A 13,453-nucleotide genomic window follows, 5' to 3' on the forward strand; every position below is an offset into this window, starting at 1 on the left:
CTGAGGGAGCTGGGTTTCTTTAGTTTGGAGGAGACTGAGGGGTGACCTCGTTAATGTTTATAAATATGTAAAGGGTGAGCGTCATGAGGATGGAGCCAGGCTCTTCTCAGTGACAACCAATGATAGGACAAGGGGCAATGGGTACAAACTGGAACACAAGAGGTTCCACTTAAGTATGAGAAGAAACTTCTTCTCAGTGAGGGTGACAGACACTGGAACAGGCTGCCCAGGGAGGTTGTGGAGTCTCCTTCTCTGGAGACATCAAAACCCGCCTGGACGCCTTCCTGTGTAACCTCATCTAGGTGTTCCTGCTCCAGCAGGGGGATTGGACCGGATGATCTTCCGAGATGCCTTCCAATCCCTGACACTCTGTGACTCTGATCTCCATCTGCCTATTGCCCCACGGGGAGAGCGGGGTGCGCGAACACAGGGCCGGCTGTGAGCCCGGGCCCAGGCCCCGGGAGCGGTAGTCCTTCGGCCCGGAGCGAGGCTCCGCGCCCGCTGGCCGCGGGGCGGGGGGACTCTCCTTCCCGTGAGGCAGCGCGGCGGCGGCGGCCCGGGCGAACCGCCATCTTATGAGGAGCACCGGCGGCCGCTGCCCGTTAGCGGCGGTGCGGGGCGGGGGCTCCCAGCCCTTTCCGTTCCCCTTGGCGCTTTCTCCTCCTTTTACTCCTTCCTCTCTCTGCCGCTTCCCTCTCTTTCAGATCCGCCCCCCTCCCTCTGCTGTTGTTATTCCTCCCCTCGCTTCCTCCCCTCCCTCCCCGCCGACACTGCGGAGCCGGAGACGCGCCCCGAGCGGACCGAACCGCGGCCTTTTCTCCGCTGCCCCAGCCTCTCGCCGCAGAGTCGCATGTCATCTATCCAGAACCTCCAGTCCTTCGGTAAGAGCCGGCACCCCGCCTGCCCCTTGTACCGCAGGGAGCCCCTGCAGTCACCTCCCCCCTCACCGAACCCACCCCGGGGCTGTGGTCGCCCCCGGCATCGCCTCCCCGGCTCGCTGCCCGTGCTGCCGCCCTCCTGCCCCGGCGTCGCTCCCCAGGGCCCCGAGGGGACACTGAAGCCGCCGCTGAGCGGGTGTCGCCCGCGCTGCCCGCGCTGCCCGCGTCGCTCCCTCCGGCCGCTCGTCCTTGTCCTCCCGCGGCAAAAGTTGTAACCTCTGTGGGCAGAGGGAATCTGGGGCGTGTGTCCTCTGCTAAGGAAGGGAACCATCTCCTCAGTTCCAAGTGCTTGCTGATTTGCTGCCTCATCCTTGTCAATGTCCCCCAACCTCGTATGTGCCCTGCAGAGGGTATTGTTTCTGTAGATTAAGCTATGCAGACGGTAGGTCACTTCTCTTGTATTAGTAGCGAAGTTTATCTTGCTCGTTCTCCACTTTCCTTATCTATAGGCAACAGAAGTGAGCAAGTCTACACTTTGAAGGATAATGTTGTTAGGTCTCAGTTTTGTTTCTAATCTTCTGGACACATAAACCTTACGAGGAGTTTATGTTAATCACAGTTTAGGAGCTGATCCTGTGCTTAGGAGGGTGCTGCCCAAAGGATTTGTTTGAGGTAATCCAATGTTATTATAACACCTACAGCAGTGGCTTATCTCCAACACAGAATCTTAAACTCTGCCAAGTGATCTTTGTCTTTTTCTTTCACATTTTCTTTGACTGAAATTCGCTATCAGCATGTGCCCTGCAGACTGTGGCACACAGTGAAATTGAGCATGTTTTAACAAATGCCTTAGTAGAAATTAAGCCAGTCAAGCTTCCCACTGCTGTACCACCTTCCCGTGGTGCTTGCATCCTCACAGTGCTTTCAGTGCCTTTAATGCTCTTGTCATTCTTGGTGCTACATGGCTCAGGATGTCTGCAGCTGAACTACTTGAGTTCCTATTTCTGCTCAAGTTTTATGCTTATGGGGCATTTGTTCCAAGTAGATGGCAAAACTTGATCAGTGTTCTTAGGTTTGAGTTTTGGATGGAAGTTTGGGAAATTGTAGCTTGCGTGGCTGTTGAATGTGAACTTTCTGAAGATCGGGCTCTTCACTATGACTCTGATTAGTATTAAAAAACTACTTGTGATTCATTAAAAAAGTACTTCATGTATTTCACACTTTAAGATTTATTTGGAGCTACAGGTTAGGAAACTTGTAGTGCTATCAAGTTTCTTGATAGAGTGAGTGTTAAATATGTTTTTGTGGAGAACAGAGAACACGAAGTATAATCCAGAAACCTTTTTTTCTTCCTAAATGCCTTCCTGTTTCATCTGTGCTAGATAAATTTCAAATTGGAAGAATTTGAGAACTGACCCTTCTATAGCCAAAGCCTAAATGAATTTTGTTACAATTTTTGCTTACAACTACTCACTGGCAGAGGGGTCCTGGTTTACAGCTTCTGACATCTGTTAGTGGCTGTTGCCCTATTTTGTTTACATTAGTAGCACAGAATTACACCCCTACCTTAAAATGCTGGTACTGTGGTAGCTGTTGTGGTATAAGACTTCTGTTCTGCACCAGTAAAGGATTTTGATTTTTCTGTACTTATCAGTTGATCTGATAAAAGATATGACTTCCAGATTTCACTTAAAATGCATGTGGGTGAATAAGATATATATGCACTTGATATTCTTTTAGAACCCTGTTTTTAGCTTTGGAGCTTCAGGATTTACAGTTTCCAAGAAATAGTGAAGTAAATTGATATTATAGCTGAAAATTGTTTATATCCAGGATGCCACTGGAGAAACTGGATGCATGATAGTTGAGAACGCTATGCTGAATTTAGTGAGCCTGTAGTAAAAAGGACTCTGATTTTAGCAGTGTATTTTTAAACAGGGAGAAAACAGCAAGATTATCCCCTAAATAAAGCTCTTTGTGACTGACACCTGTCAGTTTTTGAGCTTGACTATTTTCCTTTGTGGGAATTACATGAATCTTTTTCCTCCTGCAGACCCCTTTGCTGATGCAACAAAGGGTGACGACTTACTCCCGGCGGGGACTGAGGATTACATTCATATAAGGATCCAGCAACGAAACGGAAGGAAGACACTAACAACTGTTCAGGGAATCGCAGATGATTATGACAAGAAGAAACTTGTGAAAGCATTCAAAAAGGTGAAGTTGCTGATTTGAATGAGTAATCAAGATATTACATAAAGGAGTATGATAGCTTTTAATACTAAGTTGCAGAATATTTGTTTTATTTCGTTCTTGCCAGTGCTCATCGCTTTCATATTCAGGTTGATCTCTTTCCCTGTCTTCCTCGAAACTCTTGTGAGTGTCTAGTGACCCTTGATTTTTTTTTTGCTAAAATGTTAAACATTTCTTTCCTGTAAAGAAATATATTTATTTTTTGAATGTTTCATTGAAATTTCACAGATAGCTGGCTTTGTTGATGTGAAGAACAAAATCATTTTAAAGTAGAACTGTTTTTGTATTCTTGCTTCTATCATAGCTGGGTTACTGTTGAAACAGAGACCTTGAGTTTTGCCAGCATGAGAATATTTATTTTAAAGCAGTGTGGAACTGAAAAGCTGTATCTTATGACTTTGTTTTCCATTCTTCTGGTGCATGTTGGCCAGTTCCTTCTGCATAATAGCTACTCTTGTATTTGCCTGAATTTACCATTGGCAGCTTAGTTTTGGTCTGTATGCACAGCAGATAGGTTCCATTTGCTCTCAAAACCAGTGTAAAATAGATCTAGCCTTTGCCTTGCTTGGCATCATAATTTAGTAAGTAGCTTCTGTGACAAAATTCTGCTGACAACACTTACTAAGCAAAATCGTAATGTACTACAGATGTCTTACAATATAAATGTTTCTCTCTAGAAATTTGCTTGTAATGGTACTGTGATTGAACATCCTGAATACGGCGAAGTTATCCAGCTTCAAGGTGACCAGAGGAAGAACATTTGCCAATTCCTCTTAGAGGTGAGGGACTGCAGATAAATATCTCAACCTCTCTGGAAGCAGTAGAGTAACAGATGACACTAATGTTAATTAACCAGCTAAAGATGTTCACTGTATTTCCTTTGTATTTTCAGCCAAAAAGTAAAATGACACTTGCAGAATGAGAGTAAAACTAGAAAGAATCAAAACACTGTAGAATGGATTTATCCTGCTACAACACACCACTTGTTCTCTGGCGGTACAACTGACTTAAAATCAAGTGTTTGATGCAAACCATAATTTTGAGACTGAAAACACTACAAAGAGTCTTTCACCACTGGCTTACTGATGCAAAGAGTTGTTACACTGTAAAAGAATTAAGTGCTAGGACTACAGAACAAGTCAGATGTCTGATAAGATTTTATTTTTTGTGCAGTTAATTCTTCTGCTTGGCCCAGAAACATTCTGGAAACTAGAAAATTGCTCTATTGAGTATATACTGTATTACAGTTTATTTGATCAACGTATAAGATTGTGGTTACTTGATATCACTGTAATATCCTAAACGTGTAAGCTTTACTGAAATGTTGCGTATCTCTTTTAGATTGGCATTGTCAAGGAAGAACAACTGAAAGTTCATGGTTTCTAAAATACCTGTACTCTCATGAAGAACCCATCAGTATTTGGTCTTACCCAGCCTGGCTCTTCTGTGAAAAATGAATCTTTGCAGTGAACGGACTTCCGCGTTACCTGAACATTTAAAATTTCATTCAGATTTGCATGACTGTGTGAAACGTGTGGTGTGTAGACTAGAAACACATAAGAAAACTTCAGTAAGGTGGTAATGAAGACACTTGTGAACTTAAACACATTTCCAATGGAAATGGTTTAGCAATGATTGTTCAGCTTACTACTCTCCACCTGACTTAAATTTGTGGATTGTATTAAAGTAGTGCGTGTTGTTGCTTAGAAATAAAAGTTTATTCATTTATTTTCTGGGATATCTGAAATGCTTTAGCTAAAGTTTTAAACCAGCACCACAGCCTTACTAATGAACGGCTAAAATGTTTTGTGGCAAGTGTAGCTCACTGCTCATTCAATAAATTGGAAAATCTACATGATGGAGTATTAGCTAATTAATCAGTAGATTAGCTTGATGTGATCTTATCCTGTAGCTGTAAGACTAGAGCTTTGAAGTCTTCTGTGTAGATGTATCTTAGTAGCAGCATGATAAGACTTAAATTGTTTGCTGAGTAAGCAACTGGATCTTCTCTAAAATTTACTGCAGTGACTATGAAATATTAGTGTGAAGCATAGTAGGACTAAAATAAGCTGAACTCTTTAAGGCTGCTATTACTGAGGATATGTGAAACATCTAGGTCTTACACCGTACCCCCAAACCATGAAGGAAGCGCATGGGATTTTCTATCTCTTCTGTCACTGGGTAGAAGGGGAAAGACATTTATTTGGCTTCTGCTGTGACTCTGCATTTAATGTTGGCAAGCCAAAGTACTTTAATTAGCTGGTAGTATTAGCTGTGGAAGTAAGGAAGGGAACAGGCTCTACAGTAATCTTTTTTTACCTGGTGTGAAAAGTTTTGCTGTGACTAATAGTTAATATGGAGGGTTTTGTGATGGGCTTTGGGTGTTCCTACAGAAAACTGATTTAGCCTACTTTTCTAGCAGGCAATTCATTCTCTGATATGAAATTACAATAAGTTTGTTTCACCATGCTTTTCATCTAGTTTTAGTTAGCTGTAGGCATTTGGCATCCTGCTTTAGGTACAGAATGAAATTACTTCATTTGGTCAAACATGCAGATCTTCCTTGTGAGATAGACATGGAAATTTTCTCTGAAGCAATTGAAAACCTGTTGAGCTGAGAAACCATTGGGGTAGTGGCAAAAGTTTAAAAAAAATTTTTGCAATATCATGTATTCTGTGGAAAGGAAGAAAGAGACATTTCTTTACTTCTAAGACCTATTTATAAATTGTATTCAGGAAAAAAGAACTGATGACTGCCTACATAAACATCAAGAACAGGCAAAATTAGATTACTTACTACCACCTATGCCTATATGTTGTTTCCTGTTCAGACTTGCCTTTCTGAACAGAAATGCTCAATTTTAACTCACTTGAACCTTTTTTAATTTTTTTTTTTTTAAGATTTCTGAATTCACATACAAATTTTTATGGCACTAACAACAATTAAGGGAGCATTATAACGTGTTTGTATGACAATTTCTTACTCCGGTCTAGAGAATTCCACCTGTAAGAATATAGTGTCCAGTCTCTCAATCAACAGAAATTCTGCCAGGTGTTACAGGTCTTAACTGTTCTGGAAAAAAGGATGTTCAGAAGATTGCACACTGTTAAGGTATAATGTGTTGAGGAGGAGGGAAAGACTGCTGCAAAACATGAAATACCAGCATGCAGAATGAAAATCCAAAGAATAAATCTTACGCTGTTCTTGCATATTAGTAAAATAAAATTGTTGTACTGCAAGTTTATCTAGTCCTGATTCATAGATGCCAAAGTAATTAATCCTTTGAGAGTACTTAGCACTTAGTGATTTTCATTTTACTCAATGCCAGAAAAACTGATGTTCTCTCTTAAAGCAAGTCCTCCTTGTGCCCAAGAGGAAAAACAAGCAGGATCTTCTCGTATTTCACTGGTATTACATGAGTGCTTCCAGTGTGTTTTTGAATTGGAGATTAACAAGTGATTAGCAAGTCTCATGTGTTACTGAGTCAGTCTTTATTTCAGACAGCATTCCATAAACTTCTACTACCTAAGCTTGAGTCATTTCTCCATAGTCATTCTGCTTGGAATAAATGAGAAAAACCTTTTTATTTTTTTAAATTTCCTCCTCATTTAAAAGTCCTTTCTGATAGGAGGAGCTTTGGGGTTGATAGGTGGCTTGGTTTTTATGCTCTAGTGGAGCTGCTTGTGTTTTGACCTTTGAAGGGCAAAATTGGGAGGAAATAAGATGTAACATGTCTGAAGTTTAGGTGAGATTTGTGGCAAAAAAAATCTTTCTAGAAGGAAAGCAGAAATTTTTGTCCTTTAAGTGTTTTGAACTAGAGAAGTGTCTCAGCAAGATGGTAGCTAGACTTGTTAGAAGCCCAAGCCTCTTTGTGTGCTCTTAGAGGAAGGGCTTCAGCAATTCCATGTTTTATCATTGTATGCTGAAACTTCTTTATCAAAGCTCAGCCTATTTGGAATATGTATCCATGTTTCAAGAATGATGAAAAACATGAAAGACTTTGGGAAAGAACTGTTTAAATTACTGCCATTAAAACCTGCTTTCACAGTGAAGGTAGAGTTCAGTCTTTCCATCTATTCCAACATAGGTTAAAAAATGGTAAAGGATGTGGACTGCAATTGTTGAGGCAGTAACAGGGAGCTAATAATAGAAAAAACTTTACAACCCAATAGTTGTGACAATAGTGTGGGCAAGCTCAGACTGCAAGGAGTAATGGCTTTTTTTGTTGTTGTTGTTGGAATATTGTGAAGCCTGCATCTTCCAGATCTCCAAATTGAGACTTTTTAGTGATACCTGCGCTTAACCACAAGCTGCAATTGGATGTAGGAGCTGCTGTTTCAAATTCACAGCCTTGCTGTGCATAGTTTTATTAGGCTGTTGTAGCTGATGCTTTTAGCTGATACATGGGAGTAAGGTGTTGCATAAATAAATAAAGAGAATTGTCTGTTCAGAGCCTACATCTACTTAATGCAGCTATGAACAATGAAACCATTGCTTCCCAAATGGTGGTATTAGTTCTTACTTGTAGAAGATGAGATTTATTAATGTAAGTCGGTGAGCTGCCTGCTTCCTCTTGTGTGAATTATCAGCCCCTTGACCCTCACCTGTGATCTGCTAAATCTGACCACGTGTTTCAGAGATGAGTGTGAAGAGCACAACTATGGGCAGATGAGTAATTTTCTCAAGGGAAGGAACCTTTGAAAAGAACAGTGCCTGGATTGTGTGTGCTTGTATTCAGTGGCTTTGCTTAAACCTTACTTCCTGCACTACATTCTAGCACAGCCTAAGTGAAAAGCATTTTGTTCTGAATAACTCTTTCGGAGAGGGAGGAGGGAACACCACCAAAAACCACAAACCAACAAACAAACCCCACAACAACACACCTTAGGAAATAAATTTATGTCATAAGTCTGTTTTCATTAACTAAGATTCACCTGGACTGCCAGACGCCTATAAAATTGTTACTTCTGTTTATGTATCTTAATTATTAAACTTCATTGACAACTTGGCTCTAAGTATATCTAATGCTATTAGAAAACTTAAAATTGTGAAGAGTTATTGAAGCTTAAGTTTTAAATATTTGAAAAGAATAATAATTAAGCACAGCTATGCATTTTGTCCTATCCTGCTTATAATGGTTATGCAGTTGCCCTGAAGATGCATATGAACAGCTGTACCTTGAGTTCCAGTCAGCAATTATCTTTTCTTTAATCCTTCAGGAAGGCTCTAGTGTACAGGATCTGTCTGTTACACCCTGGTTTAAAGTGGCTCTATAGTTCCTCTTACTATGTGAATGTGTAAGAGTGGTATTTAGCCAGTTAAAGAGTATGGGAGGCCTTTTTATAGATCATCTGGGGACACAGTAGGGGTTGCTGTCACTTCTGATGTGTTCAGTGTTGATTAGTGTAATTGAGTGTTCTCCTAATGAGTGTGCTACTGCCATGAGGGAAATGGAAGTGGTCTTAGAGGGTCATGTGTATTTAAGTATTAAGAATTTGCCTTCCTGCTACGGCTCCCCATACATCTGTGCTCAGTTAGGAACATGTCCCCCGTGTGAGGCAACATGCAGGTTACTTTCTGGTTGGAAGATCAGAAACCCTTGAGATGAATAAGGGAAAAATGACATAGCTGTTTATGTTTGCTATACAGATGCTTCATGCCTGTTGTTTCTGGTTTACGTTAAAAAAATCTCGAAAGAGGATTTGTACTCGGAATGCCTTTTTAACGTTTGTTACGTGCCTGTGATTGATCTCTTTATAAACAAGTTTTAACCTGTATTGGAGTATTGCTAGAGTTGAGACAACAAAGTCTTCTGAAATAAGATGTGCCAATGTTATGCTTTTTCTAAAACAAATGGAATTTTATGCTGTTATTAAGGAGGGCAGTTTTTTTTTGCAGAATACAGAAGTGTGTTTTAATAGTAATGAATGTGATCCTCTTGTAATCAGCTTTGATTTCTGAAAGAAGTATTATATTTTCCCTTTTAAATTTCTACCATAATCTTTACTAACCAGCTTAAAAATATAGTGACTCATACTAGGATATCATAGCTCTAAAACAAAGTTATGCTGTTGTCTTGAGGTCTAAATTTTTGAGTGGAAGATAATCTAAGTTCTTGACTAAGCAAAATGCAGTTTTAAGATAAAGCCGGTAATGTGTGCTCAAGTTTGCTCTCAGCTATTTTAGAATGTCTTGCATCTGTGAAATGTGACAGCACATTTCTGAAATTAATTTGGGGTCTGACTGAAGTACTTGTGTATATAATAAATGTTCTTTTCCCCTTCAAGCCATCTTTGCTATGATTACGCAGCAAAAAAAAGCCCCATGATCCAGACTGAGTTCTCCAAGTTACAAGAGGCTGAATTCTGCAGATGTGGTTGCAAGAAGGTTGGTCGTGCTCCTCAAAGGCAGGATTTAGCTGTCAGCTGTGTTTGTGGTCCCTCACTGCACTGGAGAGGGAAACAGCGCTGTTCCTGCAGTACAGATGGACAAGCCTTGGGTGTCATGATGGGACAGGTACCCTGTGAAGAAACTGTGCTACAGTTGTATTGCAAATAAACGAGAAGGTTGCTCTTTTAGGTAGACCCAGCAAATGACAAATGCATTGATGTATAATCAGAGAATAGTTCTGGGCTAAGAAAGGTCAAATATGGTCTGTTCTCAAGAGTCCTGCTGGAAAAATCTACTGAAGGGCAGCCCCTGTTGTAGAGAAAGCAGCTTGTAGCTGCTCTCCAACAAAGTTAGATACTCATGTGATGCGAGAGTACTTCCTGTTAAATTGTAGGCTCTACCTCTAGTAAATGCCTGGACAGCCATTCGTGGTAGCATGTCTGTACTCAGTGACACTGATGAAAAAGATGGCTCTGAAAACTGATATTTGTCAGTACCTGAGACAGTATCTTTGAGTTACACCTGTACCTCAAAGACCAGATCTTGATTAGGACTTGGAAGACACAGAACAAAACCACTGTCCAAGTTCCTTTAGTAAATAGTAACCTGTACATTAATCAATGCATTGTTCATGATAATTTATATGTGAGAATTCAGTACGAAAAAGGTCATTATAGGGAATATTGAAAAAAAAATTCCTTCTTTACCTACCTTTAGGTAAGATTTTGCAGTGGCCTGGAGAAGCTTTCTGATTGTGAAGCTAGATCATCCTTCAGGAACACTATGGAAGATAAAAAGGGTTTCTGCAGAGGGCGAGAGGGAAGGCGGTATCCACATCTTTCTTCCAGGGAGGGCAAAGCAGAGTCTTTGAGGCTGCCTCCACCCAAAGCCAGTGTGAACATCCGCTGCCTTGTGCTTTGCACTGAGCAGTGAGCAACTTCCAGGTCTTGGCTGGTTCTCATAGCAGTTCGGCCTGATACACAGAGGAGTGTGGCAATCAATTCAGAGTACCAGAGCGTTCTGGTCATGGGACATGATCAGACCGCACGTAAATGGATGTTTACTGTGGCTCTGTCCCTACAGTCCTTCAACTACTTTCTGTGTGTCTGATAAAAGTAGTAACTTGACAAAACTGGAGGGCACGTACCCTCTGAAGAGGGAAAATTGCCAGTTGTCTGCTGTGGGGATTCACAGGAGAGGAAAAAACAACAACAACAACAAAAGCACAAACCTGTAAAGATCTAGAAATCATCAAGGTCAACATTCAGAAGACAACAAACGAGCACCTGAGGACACCATTTTATATAGAAAAGCAAAAGCACCCTGTTGCCAGCACCTGCCTGTTGCTGGGTGAGGCTACAGGCAGTAGGAACACAGAAGATATGTGCTTGAAATGGCAATACCCCTCATACAGCTGTCTCACGGTTCTACGGGCGGCTACACAAAGGTTCTAGTGATGTGTTACTTGGAAATTTGTGTTTCTTGGCTGTATTTCTAGCGCTGCTTACTCGGTGCACCCCCTCTCCCCAGTCACCTAAATTATGGAAGATCTCTAATCCCCCGTTAATTTCTAATCTCTTACTGGCTGTATCAGTTTGATTTCAGCCCACCAGTATTCGTAGTTAAGGTGTATTTTCAGGAAGAAGGCATTAGGGATGCTTTGGAAGGAAAGCTTAGCTGAAACAATTTAATATAAGGAGACAATGTGAGAATCTTCCAAGCACATGATTTGGATGTCACTTTTATGCAAAGAGGCTATTGAAGCCTCTCTTATTTTACCTTTCCCACCCAGGAGAGTTCTTGCTGTGTTTACATCGGTGCCCTAAACCAGCCCCGAAGCACTGTTTGCTTCCAGGTCCCCATGCAGAAGGCACAGCGTGGGTTGTGTGAGTTTTTGGGATGGCTGCCTCAGCCGGTGCTGCTCTCCCGAGCCCCAGGAAGGTGCGAGCCATGTGTCAGTGCCCGAGGCAGGGCTGCTGGCCTGGCTGTTGAGCAGTGCTGATGGAAACAGCAGAGGCAGAAAAAACCCAAAAGGTTTGGCTTGTAATTACGACTTTCTGTAGTGGTTCAATGACCTGGCAAAGGGGCTGCTGGGAGCAAAGGGATGGACTTTTTTTCAGTTCCTTCACAGGTAAGTATCAAGAGAAATTGCCCTGAAGTTAATAGGTCAGATCATATTTTCAGGGTCATATCTTGTAGTGCAAAGCATCCACTGACTTTTATTTTTCAAAAGTTTTCTTGACCTTTACCTTTGGGCAGAGTTTATCCTGTTCACTGAAATTCAGGTCTCAGCTGTCACAACTCCATCTGATTGGGTGAAAAGATCTTAGAAAACCCCCAGTTTGCCTCTGTCCCCATACTCTTTGCATTGTTTTTCCATGTGAGCAGATTGAAATACTTTGGGTTTGGACATACAAGCCCGTAGTACATGTATAAGCACTTCTCTTGATGTCTTTTCCTTCCAAGAATGGGTTCCATGTTCCTTCCTGCCATCAGAGACATGGTATTTTTGTGGGATTCTCCAAAGGTCCATGCATGAATTGGCACACAATCCTTTTGTTCTCGTGCATCATGAAGATTTAGGAGATCTAAACAGCGGGAAATCCAGAGCAGATGTAGATTGTACAGTCACAGAAAGTCTGTTTTAGAAGAGCTAGCTTATACGTTTCTGCATCTTTGATGTGATGTATTCTGCGGGCACATAGTGTGTTTTCTATCTCATCGTGTCCGGCTGTTCCTGGCTGTGCTCTGGAGGAAGCCTGCCTGCCACTCCAGTAAAGAGATGAAGGCACAGCGGGAAGACTTGCCACTGCTTTGGCTTTGTTCCTACAGGAACGTGCTGTTCAACACCGCAGACTCATGTCTGACATCAAGCCAGGCTACAAAGCAGTCCAGGTGGAGCCACCGTTCTGTCTGCTCTGCTGCCTTCATCCATTGGTTGTGTCTTGCCCTGCAGGTAGGATGTTAGCTCAGGGCCCATACTGTTGTCCTATGTAGGTGAAACACTAAGCAGAGTGACTCTCTGACTTGTGACAGGAGGGCTGACATATAAATGTCATGAGTAAATTAGTAGTAGTAGCAACGAGTAAATAGTAGATCCAGCTACATGAAGCAACTTGCTTGGTCTTTTGACTTCGAAGTGCTTCCATCTTCCTGATGACTTTTTTTGCTTTTCATGTGCTTTGTATTTAGTAATGAAATGTCTTCATCTTGGTTGTATTCTTTGTACCAGAATGAAATGTTACATCTATCAATGCCATGTCTCTGTTACCACTTTATGAAATTAATGCTAATGCACATGAGCTGAGAAACGGGCCTTGTGGAGTATGATACATCAATCTTGCAGAAACATGGGAGTTTGTTTTTTCTTCCCCCCACTTCCCCCAGCTGCAGTTGTCCCTTGAGCCATTGGCTTATTTAAGGTCTATAGGTTTGTGTGCATTATGTGATCAAAGTGTTACAAATAATTATCAAGAGATTACAACAAAATATTTTTTAAAATGCAAATTCTGCCATGAGAATTATTTTTTAAACTTTCTAGGAGGACTTTTGGCTTTTTTTTTTTTTTTCAGAAGCAATGAAATAATCGGTCTCAACGAATCTGTTTTATGAGTTTGAAGTACGTTTTGAACAAAGCTTACGTAAATGGCCAGCTTGCAATTTCCAGTCTGTATCCCTAGATGTCACTGGAAGACAGCACACCCTGAGCATAGTGACACTACAGCCATGCAAAATGACTGTGAAGCTTAGGTGGGGAAATGCAGAGGGGAAAGTTTTGGTAAAATTCTCAGGTGGTTGCAGGCATAACCCGTGTGAAATTGCACCCCAAATCTTCTCTGCCTGAGAGGGAGAGTATCTGAAATCTGTCCTTACATGTACCCCTTCCCTACAGTGGCAGAGCCCTGTGTGGGAGGTGTGAGAAAGGGTCCCA

General features: G+C 41.7%; 1 protein-coding gene across 1 annotated transcript; it reads left to right on the top strand.

The window, feature by feature from the left end:
• Positions 1-555: 555 nt before the first annotated feature.
• On the top strand, positions 556-9,418 carry EIF1B (eukaryotic translation initiation factor 1B). Its single transcript, XM_080338680.1, has 4 exons — positions 556-881; positions 2,932-3,095; positions 3,809-3,910; positions 4,473-9,418. The coding sequence occupies exons 1-4, from the start codon at positions 851-853 to the stop codon at positions 4,515-4,517; spliced, it is 342 nt and encodes a 113-aa protein (XP_080194806.1). The 5' UTR covers positions 556-850; the 3' UTR covers positions 4,518-9,418.
• Positions 9,419-13,453: the final 4,035 nt, after the last annotated feature.

This window comes from Nesoenas mayeri (assembly GCF_963082525.1).
Source record: "Nesoenas mayeri genome assembly, chromosome: 2".
Classification (NCBI taxonomy): domain Eukaryota; kingdom Metazoa; phylum Chordata; class Aves; order Columbiformes; family Columbidae; genus Nesoenas; species Nesoenas mayeri.